This window comes from Zea mays, chromosome 3 (genome assembly GCF_902167145.1).
Source record: "Zea mays cultivar B73 chromosome 3, Zm-B73-REFERENCE-NAM-5.0, whole genome shotgun sequence".
NCBI classification, from domain to species: domain Eukaryota; kingdom Viridiplantae; phylum Streptophyta; class Magnoliopsida; order Poales; family Poaceae; genus Zea; species Zea mays.
Window position 1 is genome coordinate 197,535,886 of NC_050098.1, and position 18,065 is coordinate 197,553,950.

At 45.8% G+C, this 18,065-nt stretch overlaps 1 protein-coding gene across 5 annotated transcripts in view; it reads right to left on the bottom strand.

Moving 5' to 3' along the window:
* Window positions 1–18,065, bottom strand: part of LOC103652462 (protein MON2 homolog) — an 89,649-nt gene that overhangs the window by 52,306 nt on the left and 19,278 nt on the right. For all 5 annotated transcript variants that reach the window (XR_002268184.3, XR_004857343.1, XM_020550458.3 and 2 more), the window contains 15 exons: window positions 17,951–18,014; window positions 17,696–17,844; window positions 16,973–17,097; window positions 16,825–16,882; window positions 16,526–16,623; window positions 14,054–14,138; window positions 13,898–13,963; window positions 13,751–13,810; window positions 13,488–13,574; window positions 13,144–13,318; window positions 12,069–12,112; window positions 11,858–11,989; window positions 11,650–11,778; window positions 11,522–11,574; window positions 11,394–11,442 (listed from right to left, as the gene is read on the bottom strand). Coding sequence is in view for 3 of the 5 variants with exons in the window: in XM_020550458.3 (XP_020406047.1) it covers window positions 11,394–11,442; window positions 11,522–11,574; window positions 11,650–11,778; window positions 11,858–11,989; window positions 12,069–12,112; window positions 13,144–13,318; window positions 13,488–13,574; window positions 13,751–13,810; window positions 13,898–13,963; window positions 14,054–14,138; window positions 16,526–16,623; window positions 16,825–16,882; window positions 16,973–17,097; window positions 17,696–17,844; window positions 17,951–18,014 (1,374 nt within the window). In the remaining 2 variants the exon portion in view is untranslated. The remainder of the gene's footprint in view (window positions 1–11,393; window positions 11,443–11,521; window positions 11,575–11,649; window positions 11,779–11,857; window positions 11,990–12,068; window positions 12,113–13,143; window positions 13,319–13,487; window positions 13,575–13,750; window positions 13,811–13,897; window positions 13,964–14,053; window positions 14,139–16,525; window positions 16,624–16,824; window positions 16,883–16,972; window positions 17,098–17,695; window positions 17,845–17,950; window positions 18,015–18,065) is intronic.

Consider the following 18,065-nt stretch of genomic DNA (forward strand, 5'->3'; position numbering starts at 1 on the left):
GTGTGATCCTTTAGCAGCTATTGAGGCTAATAGAGATATAGTCATGGCTGGCCAGGCTGGGGTGCACAAGGAAGGCAAGTCTGGACAGCTGGGACAGGGGAAAGAGGAATCCAGCAAAACTAAAGAACTGACAACTATCCTGGAGGCAAAAGAAAAAGGAAATTCAGTGCAAGAGCTGTTTCACTCAACCCTGTGCATGGTTCTCAAAATCCTCCAGAGGTTAAAAAAGTCAGGAAGAGATCTTATGTCTGATTTCTGCATTATTATCATATTGGACAGGGTTGTGGAAGGACGGAGAAGCTGTGCAGCTCCATGGGGCACAAACGCTGAGGGTGGTGGCTAGACCTGTTCAAACGTCGGGTCGGGTTCGAATCGGGTCAAGGTCGGGTCGTGGGCCATTTATCACGGCCTGTACCCGACCCGTGCCTAGTGTCGGGTCGGGTCAGCCCGTGCCTCCATGTTTGACATGTCGGGTCGGGTTTTTTGGCTTTGGGTCGGGTTTTTCGGGTTGGGTCGGGTTTTGGGTCAAAAAGCACGGCCTGTACCCGGCCCATGAATTATTACGGGTCAAAAATTATGGCTCGTACCCGCCCGTTGCATTGATCGGGTCGGGCCGGGTTTTTTTCGGGCGGGTCGGGTTGGTCCGGTGGCCCATGAGCAGGTCTAGTGGTGGCAACTCATTTCCATCAGAAGGGAGAAGTGAAGGTATAGGAAATACTAGACTCGAGTTGGCCATAACCAAAGAGATCATCCTCCGGCTGGAGTTGGCGCAAGAGTCCAGGACTCTCACCGCCCAGAAGTTCGAACTAAAGCGCCGCTTCAAAACCCGTGGCACGGGTTTGGCAGTCATCGAGAAATCAAGAATGTGACAAAGATCTAGGTTCACATAGATCCGCTGTGGAGACGCCAACACCAAGCTCTTTCATTTGAAAGCAAACACTCGTCGAAGGAAAAACTACATCCACTGCTTACAGTCTCAAGGTGGCTTTGTTTTCTCCCAGCATGAGAAAGAGAAGGTGACCGACGATTACTTCAGTGAGCACTTGGGCACTTCGATCACTAGAACCATGGCAATTGATTGGCAGGCATTGGGATATGAAACGAGGGACCTCCAACAACTAGAATTACCATTCACTCTTGACAAAATTCGGCGTACCGTCTTTTCCATGTCGTCTGAAAACGCACCGGGTCCTGATGGCTACATGAGTGCCTTTTTTAAAACATGTTGGGACATCATCGGAAACGATCTGACGGTCGCCCTCAACTGTCTATACTAACTCAACTCCCAAGGTTTCGAGCTGTTAAACTCAGCTAATATTGTCCTACTCCCAAAGAAAGTTGAGGCTATCAAGATCACAGATTTTAGGCCAACAAACCTTATTCACAGTATAGCCAAAATCTTCGCCAAGTTGCTGGCCAACAGACTAGCCCCACACCTAAATGCTATGGTTTCCAACTGTCAGAGTGCCTTCATCAAGAAGAGAAACATCCATGATAATTTCCTTTATGTGCAATCCACCATTAGGGAAATGCACAGGCATAAGACGCCTACTCTCTTCATGAAGCTCGACATCCATACAGCTTTTGACACAATCAATTGGAGCTACCTCATTGAAGTCCTTCGCGCTCTAGGTTTTGGTCAGCGCTAGCGCGAATGGGTGTCCATCCTATTCCGCACGGCCACCTCTTTCGTGCTCATTAACGGCCGACCAGGTCCAAAGTTTGTCTAGGACAGGGGGTGCGCCAGGGTGATCCCCTCTCGCCTATGCAATTCATCCTTGTTATGGACCCTCTTCATCGCATACTTGACCTGGCAACCGAGCATGGTATTCTTTCCCCATCCCCGGAGATACGGCTAGATGGAGAACCTCGCTATACGCAGATGATGTGGCCATTTTTCTTAACCCGGACATACAGGACATGCAGGCAGTCGTGGCGATTCTCTAGGCGTTTGGGCAGTTCTCCGGCCTCCGCATAAACCTAGAAAAAAGCTATGTTCATCCAATTCGTTGTGAGGACGTTTAGCTAGATCTTGTCCTTCAGCCCTTCAATGGGACCAAAGAATCCTTCCCCTGCCGCTACCTTGGTCTGCAGCTTCACACGAGGCCCTTAAAGAAGGTGCATGTTCAGCCACTCATCGAACGTATTGCACAGAGAATCCCTAGTTGGAAAGAGAAGTGGCTAAATAGAGCCAGTCATCTCACTCTTGTCTCATCAGTCCTCTCTTCCATACCAACCTATCATCTGACAGTGTTTCAGCTCGCGGTCTGGGCTTGTAAGAAAATCAACAGAATCAGAAGATCCTTCCTTTGGAAAGGGGAAGAAAACACCAACGGAGGCCATTGTTTAGTGATTTGGGCAACGTTTACAAGACCAAAGAACTTGGGCGGGTTGGGGATTCCTGACCTTGAGAAATTTGGCAGGGCTTTACGCCTTCGAGGGTTTTGGCAGGAATGGGTGGATGATACCAAACCTTGGGTTGGCTTGGATACACCGACGGATGACACTGATCGCGCACTTTTTACTGCCTCAATAAGGGTCGTCGTTGGAGATGGCCATAAATGTCGTTTCTGGCATGGCACTTGGCTTCATGGAGAGGTGCCACGCCACTTAGCTCCCAGTCTCTTTGTGATGTCCAGGATGAAAAATGGATTTGACTACATGGAGCTCCAAGATAATCACTGGATCGATGCACAGCGCGACCGTATCACCACTGCAGCCCAGATACAGAGTTTGTCTCCCTTTGGATCAGAACCTAGGATACCCACCTTACACCGGGCATGAGGGATTCCATTCTCTGGAGATGGACGACAGACGGAACATACTCCACTCGCTCAGCATACCGTGTCCAGTTTAGAGGTTCCTTCAGGACCTTCTAGGCTGGCCTAATCTGGAAAGCACAAGCTGAAAACAAGTGCAAGGTGTTCACATGGACAACGGCAAGGGAGAAATTACTCATGAACAAATTACAAAAAAGGGGTTGGCCTCACCAAGATCACTGCACTCTATGTAATGGGCATCTGGTGTTCGATGGAAGGACCCCCTCTATCTCCTTCCTTCTTCAAGCTGCTGAGGATGAACAGGAGACGTGGCGGCTGGCTGGTGCCAAGGGGCTTTCCTTTTTGGCCAGCCAAACTACCTAGCTCCTAGGGCTGTAGTGTTTTTGTCCAGTTTTATGGATAGCTTTGTGTATGCTTGTTTCTGGCCTCCATAAGGAGTGCTTGTACCTGGGTCATTATGGCCCTTTATTTTCCCTCTACTTTAATATATGGGTGCGCAGTCCTCCTGCGCTCTTTCGAGAAAAAAAAATGTAATGGGCATCTGGAGACATGTATCCATTTGGCATTGCTTTGCCCTTTTGCCAAATCGGTTTGGAGAATCACCCTTGCTTGGGTGCATTTTGACGAAATTCTAATCCTTCCGTCCGAAGAACCTAGCAAATTGATCCGATGGTGGGAAGTATCCCAAGCCATGATTCCGAAAAGTGAGAGAAGGTGATTCAACGGGATAGTGACTTACACTATTTGGAACATCTGGAAAGAACGGAACAGAAGGATCTTCTCCGGAGTGTTTGAAACAGCAGCACAGGTGGCCTCTAGAGCGAAAGAGGACATCGAGCAACAAAGAAGGGCCTTAATTTGGGAGGTGTAGATTCATAGGTGTTATTTTGGTTTTTTTAAGTTAAGCGTGTACATAAACTATTCTCTATCTTAATTGAAAGGCAGAGCTCCTGCCATTGCGCTTCAAAAAAAGAGTTGACGCCGCCTCGGCGTGGGACAGTTCGTTTTTCTTTTTTGCAAGCTCAGGGTCTGTTTGGTTCAGCTGTAGATTCCTGAAAATCTGATTCTAGCTGTGAGCTGTGAAAAAACTACTGTGAGTTGTCGATTGTGAAAAAACTAAAATGTGTATGGTTGGAACAGTTGACAACTATAGATTCTATAAGAGCATGACAACTTGTAACATGATGACAGGAATCTGACAAATGTGGGATACAAGGTGATTTTGAATTGTACTAGAGGAATCTATAGATTTTCAAGAATCTATTCTGCTGTTGTACCCTTTTCGTTGGGATTCTAGATTTTTGACAGTGAATTTCAGAAAGCTGAACCAAATGCACATCAGGTTGTGTGCTGATTCTGCCTTCTTGGCATGTAATAGCACCAGATATCTAGACCACTTTTTGGTTGTTACTTTTGTAGGCTCAGTATTAGTTGGTTGGTCTCGGTGGAGCATTCAGGTGGGTAAAGATTGCATGTGTGGCTGAACCCTATTGTAATGAAAATCAGTGTTATAGACAATATCGAGGTGTTTGGTTTGAGAAATCACTCCATCTAAGATGAGGTGGTGCATCATGAGTCCATTCCTCAAATTTGGTAGGATGATACCATTCCTCGTGTTAGTATTAACTAGCTAGGAATGAGGTGGTGATGGATCAACACATTTCATTCCACAAACCAAACAAAAAAAGTGAGGAGTGAGAAGATGATGAACTAGCTTATTACTCAAACCAAACACTCGATTAATGTTTCTAATTGTACTTTAGTTGCATATTTAAGACAACTTTTACAGGTCAATATTAGTTTATCAGTACTTAAAAATTCCTTATTTGGTCCTCCATTTTTTTTGAACAAACGCAGGAGAGCTGCGTGTCATTATATTAAGGAGACAAAAAATACATAGGAGAGACAAGACTTGTCAACCCCTAAATACAAAGGCCCCTAGGCCGAGACCCCCCCTGACATTAACACAACGCACCACGCACACACATAGCAACAACCCTGTTAGCTGATATATCAGACATGTGTCTCCTGCCATATAGGCGCAGGATACCCTACCATACATGTGCAGGCATTCTTGCCTTTCTAGCTACAGCCGCATATAGGAAGATATGGATTCAATCCTCCCATTTAGGGGCAGAGATAGTTTCCTTCCATTCCAGGAGATCTCAGGGTACTGTTTCTATAAACCTGAGATCTCCTACCCCTCTGTCCCTCTATAAATATGTGCGCCTGTACTCCCTCCATCAATCAATATAGACAGCAATTATATTGCTATCATGGTATCACGAGTTCAAGTTCATATCCTCCTTCCGCTGCCCTCGCGCGCAGTCCTCTAGCTGCGCCGCTTCCCTCCCCCTGCGCGCCACCTCTTGGCTGCGCCCTTTTCTCCCCTCTGCGCGCCATCCAGGCAGCGCCCTCCCCTGGCCATGGCTGGTCTGGAACAGCCACCCCTCCTCGACGACGCTGCGACCCAGGTCGCAGCCGAGCATGAAGCTCGCCTCCAAGCTGCTGCCAGGCGTGATGCTGCACTCGCCCAAGCCATTCAGGCAGAGCAAGAGGCGGCCACCGCGTCCAGGAGCGCGATGTTGCCGCCGAACGTGTTCGCGCTGCTCTCGAGCGTGCAGCCCATGCGCGCGCCCTCGCTACTCAGACTGCCGCCGATAGCAGCCCTGTCGACGATAATCAGTCCCACCTCTCTGATCCAGCGGGTGGTGCTGACAAGGGCCTCCACGACGCCATCCTCCTTCACGAGGCTGCTGCGATCGTCAACCTCCACTCCAGGCCGTCGATGTGCAAAACATCCGGAGTCTCGTTCACGTCGTCCTCGACCTCGCCAACAACAACTACACCCGCTGGCGCGATGAGTTCCTTCTCGTCACTGGCAAATACTCCCTGGACAGCCACATCCTCGACGACACTCCCGCGCCTTCCCCGACTGGGCACGCATGGACTGCGTTGTCAAGTCCTGGATCTCCGGCTCCATCTCCCCGGACCTTGCTGAAATGGCCATGGAACGCGACGCCACTGCCCGCACCACTTGGCTGACTCTCGAGAATCAGTTTCTCGGGAATCGGGAAACTCGCGCCCTCCACCTCGACGCTCAGTTCCGGCACTTCGTCTAAGGTGATCTACATGTCTCCGATTACTGTCGTCGTTTCAAAACCATGGCAGATGCCCTCGGTGATCTTGGTGAACCAGTCACCGACCGGACGTTGGTCCTCAACGTTCTGCGCGGCCTCAGCGACCGGTTCTCCGACATCGGCCATCATCTTCGCCTCGGTCGCCGCTTTCCGACGTTCCACGACGTCCGGGCCACTATCCTGTTGGAGGAACTCACGATGGCCCATCGTGCGTCTTCTCCATCCGCCGCCCTGCTTACCTCCACCAAACCTCCACAAGGCGGGACTTCGACGGCCTCCAACAAGGCTCCTGCTGCTTCCAACAAGGCGCCTTCGGCTCCACGTTCCGACCACCCCAACCGTCGCAGCAAGAGGGGTGGCCAAGGCCGCCAGGGTATTCTTCCATTCCCTGGCACTGGTCCCGGCAGCCAGCACGGGAGTGCCTCCGGCCTGTGACCCTCCCTCCAAAATCCTTGGACTGGGGCCATCCAGATGTGGCCCGGCCCACGGGCGCCGACCCCACAGCAGCAGCAAGGTCTCCTGGCGCAGCACCAGGCCCTGCTGCCTCCGACGGCCCAGCAACAGCAGGCTTTCTACGCTGCTCCTGTCTCCATCGCTCCTCACCAGGCGCTGCTGGCCCACCAGACCCAGCAATACGTTCATGGTGCTCTTCAAGGACAGGGAAGCGCCCCTCTGCAGCACACTCTGCAGACCGGCCCTTTGTAGGGAAGCGCTACCCACGGCATGCTGGCTCAGCCGACTACTCCATCTTGGGACGCTCAGTCCCTTGCATCCGTCTTCAGCACTGTGTCCCTGACTCCGCCCCAGCAGACTGACTGGTACTTCGACACCGGTGCTACCTCCCACATGACCTCCAACGCCGGTACCCTATCCAATACTTCAACTCCCTCCCTTACTGCACCTTCTTCCATTATTGTCGGTGACGGCTCGCTTCTTCCTGTCATTTCCACTGGCTCCACTACTTTAAATGGTTCTTTACATCTCAACAATGTTCTTGTGTCACCTAAACTTATTAAGAACCTCATTTCCGTTCGCCAGTTTACTACCGATAATAACTGTTCCATTGAATTTGATCCCTCTGGTTGCTCTGTGAAGGATCTACTATCTCGGAACGTGATCGTCAGGTGCAATAGCTCCGGGCCCCTATACCCCCTGTGCCTCCCTGCTGCACACAGCTTCATCTCCAGCTCCACTCCGTCACTTTGGCATCGTCGTCTTGGTCACCCTGGCCACGAGTCCCTCTCCAAGCTCGCATCAATCGTTCCGATGTGTAATAAAGATGCTAGCTCTCCTTTATGCCATGCTTGTCAGTTGAGTCGTCATGTTCGCCTTCCGTTCCATACGGCCACTTCTCGTGCAGTTAACAATTTTGATCTTATTCACTGTGACTTGTGGACATCTCCCATTTTAAGTGTCTCGGGCTTCAAATATTACTTAGTCGTTCTTGATGATTGCTCACATTACTTATGGACTTTCCCTTTACGACTAAAGTCTGATGCTTTTCCAACTCTCACTCAGTTTTTCGCCTATGTGAAAACACAGTTTGGTGTCACGATTAAAGCTGTGCAATGTGACAACGGGCGTGAGTTTGACAACTCCAGCTCCCGAACGTTCTTCCTCACCCACGGTGTTCTCCTCCGCATGTCCTGCCCCTACACCTCATCTCAGAATGGTAAAGCTGAGCGCATCATCCGTACTACCAATAACACCATTCGCTCTCTTCTCTTTCAGGCCAGCATCCCACCAACCTTCTGGGTTGAAGCACTCCACACAACAACACTTCTTCTCAATATTCTACCCACCAAAACCCTTCATTTTTCCACTCCTCATTTCGCCCTCTTCAAAACTGTACCCTCCTATGAACATCTTCGCGTGTTCGGTTGCACCTGCTATCCCAACCTATCTGCCACCACTAGCCACAAACTTGATCCCTGTTCCGCTAAGTGTGTTTTTCTTGGCTACTCGTCGCACCACAAAGGGTACCGGTGCCTCGACCTCCTATCCAACTGTGTCATTCTTTCCCGTCACGTTGTTTTCGATGAGTCCACTTTCCCCTTTGCCGAACAGCAACCCACTGCCTCCTCCCAAGATTTTGACTTCCTGGATACAATTACCACTAACCCGGTGCCGCCACCTATAGGCCCACCACCTCTGTTTTTTTCAGGACTCCTACCGGACACTGCTGCTGCTCCCAGCACACCTACAGGCGCTGTTGTTCCTAGCGCCCCTGCAGCTCCCGGCGCTGCTGTTCCCAGCACCCCAGCCGCAGGCGCTACTCCCCTCAGTGCTGCTAGTGGTGCACACGACGCCACTGCACCACGCCGGTTTGGCCAAGTCTTCACGCGTCGTCCACACCCCCCAGTGCAGGACCTGGCCACTACAACCACCCCGGCCGGTCTGGACGGCCCTGCCATCTCGACTGGTAGTGTCGCTGCTTCATCGCATCGTCGTCCCCCACCCGGAGCGGTGGCTGTCTCCCCAGTGATTAACCACCATCGCATGGTCACGCGCGCCAAGGCTGGCTTCCGGGTGCCAGCATTGTTCCACGCCGCCCCTCTATTTCCAATTCCGAAGACCTTTCGTGGCGCTCTTGCTGATCCTAATTGGCGAGCTGCCATGGAAGATGAGTATGCTGCACTATTGCAGAATCACACATGGGATCTGGTACCTTGACCCCATGGGGCAAACATTGTGACCGGCAAGTGGATTTTCAAGCACAAATTTAATGCTAATGGCTCTCTTGAAAGGTACAAGGCTCGCTGGGTTCTCCGTGGATTTACGCAACGACCCAGCATTGATTTTGATGAGACCTTCAGCCCTGTCGTAAAGCCTGCTACTGTGCGGACTGTCTTATCATTGGCTGTCTCTAGCAGCTGGCCGATTCATCAACTTGATGTCAAGAATGCTTTTCTTCACGGGACTCTTTCTGATACTGTTTATTGCAGCCAACCCTCAGGCTTTGAGGATACAGCCAGTCCACAACATGTTTGCAGACTCAATAAGTCTCTCTACGGACTGAAACAGGCACCACGTGCCTGGCATAGTCGTTTTGCCACTCATCTGCTTTCCTTGGGATTTATCGAGGCCAAGAGTGATACATCTCTGTTTGTTTACCATAAAGGAACTGACACAGCTTATTTGTTACTCTATGTCGACGACATTATACTCACAGCATCCTCCATTGTTCTCCTCCGACACATCATTCAGGCCTTACAGTTGGAGTTTGCTATGAAAGATTTGGGTGACCTACATCACTTTCTGGGGATGCAAGTTTTGCGACGAGATGGCGGCCTCTTTCTTTCGCAACGTCAATATATGCTGGATATTCTGGATCGAGCTGGTATGGCAGATTGCAAGCCCTGTTCTACGCCTGTCGACACAAACCCAAAGGTTTCTGCAACTACTGGTACTCCTGTTTCTAATCCATCGGATTTTCGCAGCTTAGCTGGAGCACTTCAGTACCACACTTTTACCCGACCAGACATAGCATATGTTGTGCAACAGATTTGTCTTCACATGCATGATCCTCGCGAGCCTCACCTTGCCGCCTTGAAGCGCATTCTTCGTTATGTTCGTGGCACTCTGCATTTGGGCCTTCAGTTGCGCCCTTCTTCTCAGGCTGAGTTAATTGAATACTCTGATGCCGACTGGGCTGGATGTCCGGACACACGTCGATCCACTTCAGGCTTTGCAGTTTTTCTTGGTGATAACCTTATTTCTTGGTCATCCAAACGACAGATGACTGTGTCTCGCTCCAGTGCTGAAGTCGAGTACCGGGCCGTCGCCAACACTGTTGCTGAATCCACCTGGCTGCGTCAGCTTCTGGCCGAGCTTCGTCACCCGTTACGTCGTGCCACGTTGGTCTATTGTGACAACATCAGTGCGGTCTACATGTCTTCAAACCCCGTCCAGCATCAGCGCACCAAGCACATTGAGATTGATTTGCACTTTGTTCGGGATCGGGTGGCTCTCGGTGATGTCCGTGTTCTCCATGTGCCTACTACCTCCCAGTATGTAGACATCTTCACCAAAGGGCTTCCCTCTACAGTCTTCACGGAGTTCAGATCCAGCCTGAACGTCTGTGGTACCGACGATCAGACTGCGGGGGCGTGTTAGCTGATATATCAGACATGTGTCTCCTGCCATATAGGCGTAGGATACCCTACCATACATGTGCAGGCATTCTTGCCTTTCTAGCTACAGCCGCATATAGGAAGATATGGATTCAATCCTCCCATTTAGGGGCAGAGATAGTTTCCTTCCATTCCAGGAGATCTCAGGGTACTGTTTCTATAAACCTGAGGATCTCCTACCCCTCTGTCCCTCTATAAATATGTGCGCCTGTACTCCCTCCTTCATCAATCAATATAGACAGCAATTATATTGCTATCAAACCCGACCAAAAACGACCACCAGCAGGAAAACTGCTAGGGTCCCCTAGGGAGCTAGCGCAGCAGGAGGTCCTGCAGAGCTGATGCACCAACCAAGCACCAAACGCTGCCCTCCTCAATCACAGCACTCTGAACTCGCTGGGTGCAGGGTACAACCCCCTCAAAAACACAAGCATTACGGTGCTTCCAAATCTCCCAAGCGACCCAAATGATCAAGGAATTAAGACCTTTTCTTAGACTCTTCTCCACTTTCTTGATACTTTGGCACCACCAATTTGAGAAACGAGTGCATCCATGCTGAGGCACAATGGCTAGGAGGCCTAAATTGTGTAGTATGGACGTCCATATCTGCCGAGCGAACACGCAGGAGACAAGAATATGCTGGATGGTTTCCTCGGCCTGATCACACAGAGGGCAAGCAACTGGATGGGGCAGACCTCTTTTTGCAAGTCGATCAGCTGTCCAAACCCTGTTTTTGATTGCCAACCATACAAAGAATTTGCATCTTAAGGGGGCCTAGGTCTCCCAGACACGTCGCCAAGGGCCAAAAGGGATAGAGCCAACAAAGAGAGCATCATAGGCCGATTTGCTATAATAAGTACCATGAGCAGAGAGGCGCTAGATGTGTTGGTCTGCGATGTCAGGTTGCAGAACTACCCCATCAACCAAGTTCCATAGCTGCAGATACTCCACTAGGACCGTTACAAACAATCCTCCCCGAATATCTAACACCCATTGACGATTTGTGAGCCCCTCGGCTATTGTTCTTCGCTTTAAAGCCCTTCTAGAAATCACTTGGATAAGGGTTGGAGAGTGTTCAGCCACAGTTTTACCAAGGAGCCAACGATCAGACCAGAACTTCACAGATTCACCACTGCCTACCATTGAGGTAATAGCCACATCAACGAAGGCCTTTGCAATTTGGTCCTCCATTCAAGAGTTGAGAAATGTAATCTGTAACCCTATTCAACTTCCATAGACAGACATAAACACAACAGGCCTAAGGAGCTATGCCAGGGGAAAACTCCCACAGAGAAATCATATCATGCTAAACATAGCAAGAAACAATTTAGTAATTTTACCTGAAAGCCTAAGGAGATGAGGTCTTTTTCTGATGCATCAGTAACCATCCTAGAAGAAAATAAGGATGTAAGAAACAGTAAACATGTTATATAAAAACATATAATTCATGAATGAATAGCAGTGACACCTTAACATATGAAGAATGCTGGGCCAGCTATATGATAACTTTTCTCCATGTCTCTGAAAAAATATGGGTAAGAGTAAGAGGACATTGTTGGATACACCCAATGAAAAGCATATACAAGAAATAAGTACCTCAAGAACATGCAAAAGAATCTTTAATGCACCCATTTGTACATCAACGTTCTTGTTGGAGGAATAGAGGATCATCAATGGAGATAAAACTGCATACTCAAATGATACAGTTTCACTTTCTTTGACCAACTAGCAAGCACAGGAATAGAAAGGTCAGACAAATAACAAAAGCAGAAGAAACAACAGAGTATTATTATTGATCCATTACATGGCTTTCTGGAAACTGATGAGGTGCTGCGCTGATGCCCTGAAATTTTTCAGAACCCGCTACCAAACAAATTGATTGATCCAATGAGTTCAGTGCCATATTACATAATTGTGGGTTAGAGCAATTTGCAAGCTGCAATGTCATCGCCAAGATCATCATGTCGTTACATAAACGGAGAGAAAACTACCAGTGAATAAAAAGATACTGCTACCTCAAGATGATGAGCAGCAATTTGATCCCATATCGGTTCAACTCCTGAACAGGATAAATAACATAAATAATCAATAGCAGAACTAATAAATTGTAGTGCCAATAAGCTTTATCTCTAAAATAGGCTCCACATTATTTACACAACACATTAAAGACTAATGATCAAATTCAACAATGAACTGATCTTCGCCAATAGCAAATCTGATGCTCATTCATTTACATTAGCTATGCTATGCAGTAGACTGTAGTAACTTGCTATTCTAATGTATCATCGTCATGCTCATCAGTAAACAATTGATGCTATAGGTTGATATGATGTTTGATGACCCCAATGCTTCTGCTACACCAATGTGAGGTGTCCCACAAATCCAAAATATAGATAATACGAGCAATCAATTATGCTCGGCACTATCACTGTTGAAAAAACACATTTGTAGTACTTATACCTGATCAAGCTTCTGTTTGATCACAAAAGACCATAACTAATTCATCTAAGGTTATTTTATCTGTGATAGTGCTCCAAGTAAAGAAAGAACCTATGATGCAGATTATTGACAAGAATCGTTGTCATGCGCTCCACTGAAAATGAAATGCTCCCAATCTGCTGGACAGGCAATTGAGAGCTTCCAGATATGTGCGGACTTGGTAAGACAGCCCCTAGGCATTATATTAAGACCTTTTCACGCAGGTCGAGAAAGCCCCCGAACCCCTGCCCCAACCATACACAGTGGCACCGTAGCCCATGTGAGAAACGACCACGGCCGGGACCGGGCCTTAGACCAGTGCTTTGTCGTGGGACAGACGAGGGGATTTTTTAGCCACAACCTGAAATTCGCTCTCACAGGAAGTCGAACTCAGGATCGGATTGCTACTTAGACCACATAATTGTTCAGTTTAGTTTAGCAAATACATCCTAAGTACGAATATATGTGTGATCAAGCTCACACTATCACTGTTGAAAAACACATTTGTAGTATTTATACCTGATCAAGCTTCTGTTTAATCACAAAAGACCATAACTAATCCATCTAGGTTATTTTATCTGCAATAATGCTTCAAGTAAAGAAAGCACCTACGATGCAGATTATTGGCAAGAATCGTTGTCATGCGCTCCACTGAAAATGAAATGCTCCCAATCTGCTGGACAGACAATTGAGAGCTTCCAGATATGTGCTGACTTGACAATTGGTGCAATGCAGACAGAAGTGACTTCACCGCAGCTATGTTCATCAAGGCTGAACTTTCAAACAACTTCCTCCAACAAAGAAACAAAATACAGTTTAGCATTACAATTTAGTTAAAGCATGAAAACAGCCAATATCAAACAAATTTCTCCAACAATGAAACAAAATCCACTTTAGCATATGAGAGATGTATTTAAGATGGTAGAAACAAAAAAGCATAAAAAACCCCTCCTGACCTGAGAATTTAAAGAAGAGAGAATATGGAAATCACTGTACTGTCCCGATGTATCTCTTGAAAGTTTTGAAACAGAAGCTGATACTTCCTGTGAGAGAAACTGACAGTGTCAGCAAAATGACAGCACTAATTTAAATTAGACACACAAAACAATATATTGTTTTTGGTAATAACTAATAAGATGTTAGAAAAAAAAATACATCAACTTCTGAATAGCATGCCTCAATCATAATAATGAATAACTTGGGGACAGAGTATTGTAACCTGAGTTGAAGCATGTGGAGAATGAATAGCTCTATCAAGTGCTGAAAGTGTCTCCAATACCTACAATTCCATGTATAAGAGATTTAGAAGTATAATTCATCAAACTTAATTAGCTTAAATGTTACACTTATCTAACTCTCTACATACCAGAACCCAAGAAGGACCAAGGACATTGTGTAATCGATGTGCAACATTAAAAAGTGTTCTTAGTGCCTGAATTCAGAATGAAACAAGTGTAAATACTTGTGAAAAAGCAAGGGATCATAATATAGTTGAAAACTACACTGCTTCTTTCCTACATGCCTGAACATTTTTTAGTGTGAGAATAATACTATCACGCTGATCCATTGAAGTTTCTGACCTCTTTGATCCAGGAGACTGCAAGATGCTGACACATGAAAGGAAACTAAGTGAGGTGAAACAATTGAACAACGCTCATGAATAGCAGATGCAGCACAGAACTTTAGGCACAGCTGAGTTGGGAGGCCTTGGAATCCCAAACCTCCGCATTATGAGTTGGGCCCTTCAAATGAGATGGTTATAGCTTCAGAAAATAGATCCTGATAAGCCTTGGAATGGTCTTAACCTTAATATCTACTCCCAAGCTAGAGCCTTATTTCGAATTGGTCTTATCACCTACATCGGTAATGGAGCCACAACTTATTTTTGGACAGATAAATGGATTCATGGAACTTCTATTGTGAACATAGCTCTGACTCTCCAAGTATTGTGGCTGCTGTCCCTAAAAAATTAGAAAGTCAAGGACTGTTCAGCAAGCTCTTCCTTTTCGGGTCCAAGACATTTAGGGAAATCTTTCCCTGGCTGGTATTGAGCAATACCTTCAGTTGTGCGATGTCATTGAAAATTTCCATCTAGAGAATACCAATGATAAGCATGTGTTGAGATTCTCTACCAATGGAACCTTCAGTTCCAAGTCGGCCTATAGAGCTTTCTTTAGAGGTGCTATTGTTTTCGAACCGTGGAAAAGAATTTGGAAATCCTGGGCAGCCCCCAAATGCAAAACCTTTGTATGGCTAGCTCTATCTGTTAAAAACAAATGTTGGACTGCAGATAGGCTGAAGAAAAGAGGGTTGGATAACCCTCAGAGTTGTGTCCTATGTAATCAAGAGGAAGAAATTGTCCAGCATATATTGACCAATTGTGTGTTCGCAAGGCAGTTCTGGCATGATATATTATCATCTTTTGGTCTTAATAATATCAGTACTAAGAGAAGGGATACTTGTTTTGTGGACTGGTGGAGGAAAGCTTCTCATAGGGTCCATAAAAGCAAGAGAAAGAGGTTCAATAGTATTATCATTCTTGGAGCCTGGAACATTTGGAAGCATAGAAATAAGTGTGTTTTAGGGGAAGCATCCTTGCCTTTCTTCTCTGAAAGAGGAATTTAGGGATGAGCATCTATGGCGATTGGAAGGGGCTAAAAACTTAAGAGCCACGTTTGATCCTGGTTAGATTTGGGATCTCTCTTCTTATGCACCGCTTGTGTGCGTGTGCGGTGTGCTGGTGGCCTGGAGTGTGTGCAGGCCTAGTATCTTTTGAGTGTGTGTGTGTGTGTGTGTTTGTTTGCGGGTGTGTGTGTTGGTTTTCCTTTTCATACGGTTCTGGCCATGTGCCTTTTTTCTTCTCCTATTAATACAAAAATACGCAGCTCTACTGCGTATTTGAGGAAAACAAACTTTAGGCACAGCTGAAGCACTCAGTGTAGATGAAGTCATCACATGAAATATAAATGACTAACTCTCCGGACGTTGGACTAAGGCAAGTGTAAATAGAACATTAGCAAAGTTGTAATCCAATCAGCAACCATGAATCTGTAGTTAATATCTTATATTTTAGTTATTAGTTCACCACTATTAGTCATTTGTCCTATCATTTTCGACACAGCAATTTCAACATGTACTACCACAGAAGTAAACAAGAGAACAAAAAAAACCTCTATGAGGTCATTAGAGATACCTAATGGCATACAAGGCTGCAAATACTCTCGTAGCTATCAAAAGAAAAAGGGAATTCCAATGATAAAACCCTCTTTGGGTCGTTTGCCCCAAACTTCTAGTTGTTGAGAGACTGGATAGCCTTTCTTTTGGTCATGCCCATTGGTATTGCAGTGGCACATCATTTTTTCGGTGTGTTCGGACAGGGCTACTTTTTCCCTCGTCCTTTGTACTTTTTTCTCTTAAAGAAATGACACAGATCTTGTGCGTCATTAGAGAAAAAAATCATAAGATTCTACAAAAACACAACTATTAGAAAACAGAATATCATACATGTTCTGAAAAGCCAGGTTTATACTTTAGACAATATCCAAATAATATATTTTTCGAATTCATATCATTCAAACTAAAAACAATAAAGGTAGAAAACTTTTTTCGGACAGATAAAGCTGCATATTTTATTGCTATCACACACCAAGATAGAAATTAATTGGACTTCGCAAAAAGGAAAAAAAAAAGGTACTTAGAAGTGGTTGTTTTTTTTTTGCATTTTAACTCTTTTCGTAAAAATTTTACGTTTAGCCCCCTGGATGATGTAATCTCATTTTAGACCCTTTTTTCGGCGCCACAAGCCACATCGCCGAAAATGAGATTACGTCGTCCAGGGGGGCAACCGTAAAAATTTTACGAAAAAAGGGTTAAAATGCAAAAAAAAAACGGTAGAAGTGGATGGGACTGTAGGCATATAATATATGATTCTACCAACAAGACATTTGGTTATATGCCCTGTAAAAACCTAGGAAACCGGACATCAGTAGCCTACCTTTTCTTCTCTCCTTCATTTGGATTATTGATTGTAAACTTGCAAAGTGATGCTAGGAAAGAGTTTAAGGGCTCTATGGCACGGAGAACTCCACAAGCCTGAAAGAATATGCATCCCACATTCTGATTGTCAAAGCAGTTAATTCACTATAAAGGATGGGGCATGGATAACACAGAAAAGCAACGTAAGACCAGTAGCCCGTAAGGCACATCATGGGAGGGATACGGTTATTCTCTAAGTGGACTAGAGAAAAGCAATTTTCCTAAGTTCTTGATACATCAAAAGACCACTATTATCACCTGAGTGAATGCTTGGTATCCTTTCAATATCTCTAATATTATAGCTTCCCCCTGTGACCTGTTAATTAGATTACCCAAAACCATAAGAACAGGAAAACTAACATACAATTTATAGGAAAGTACATGTAAGTTTGAAGATTGGCCTGACCTCGTCAAAATAAATGACAAAGAGTCAAGGATGGTTAACCATGTTGAATTGACCAAAGCCATACAAAGAAGGGCCAACTGTCCACTACATTCCATACTATTTGATTCACATTTAGGTGATTCAAGCTAAAAAGATACAGAAAATATCAAGTTAAACTTCAATTCATAAATTCATTTTTTCAATCGAAATGTGCAGTAGGGGAGGCCCCACTGTGGTTTTTATTAAAATAAAAAAGAGTAACACTGTCACTGTTTTCAAGTCGTCCGATTAATCACGATTAATCGTCCAAGTCGGTTTGGACCAATCGCGATTAATCGCCCAAGTCGTCCGACTAATCGTGACTAATCGTGATTAATCGCGATTAATCGCCCTAGTCGGTCAGCCAGAACGACTAGCAAATCGTCCGACTTGAAAACATTGTACATTGTACAAAGATGCTTCAACATGTTGGAATATATTATAAGTCAATTGTCCACCTCTTCCTATCAGTTTAAGCTTTTTTGTTAAATTAGTTGGTGCATGCAACTTATTATGGTATTGGAGCCAGATGTCATGAGTCCTAATTAGCGCAATTAAAATAAAATAATTGTTGCTCGCTCCAACAGCTTACCCATCCTCATACCTATATTCAAACTCCACTCTGCAAACAGTGCAGTATACAATGCAAAACAGTGTTTTGGTTGATCATATGGGTGAACTGCTGAACACGGTCTTAATTCTTACCTCACCAACATCTAGAGCTTCATCAGTCAAAGTGGCAATAGTGAAAACTACGCCTAAGAGACCTTCAAGGGCCAGAGTGATAGTATGTGCTTCACTAGCAACCAAAACAGCAGCATTTGATGCATCATGGTCCATACTCCACTCGATCCCTGTATGGTAATTGCCAAATCAGTAGTTATTGAAATCTGAGTACACAAAATAATAAGTTCAGAGCAAGAAATTTAATCACTAGGCTTTGTTAACTGTAGAGAGTACCTTTAGCTTTACTACTGAACATCCCACCAACAGCGGCTAGAGTTTCTTCGCTTGAATCTGAAGCCTATAAGAGAAACATTTCTAGTTAAAGGAACAGCAATGGAAAATTATCAAA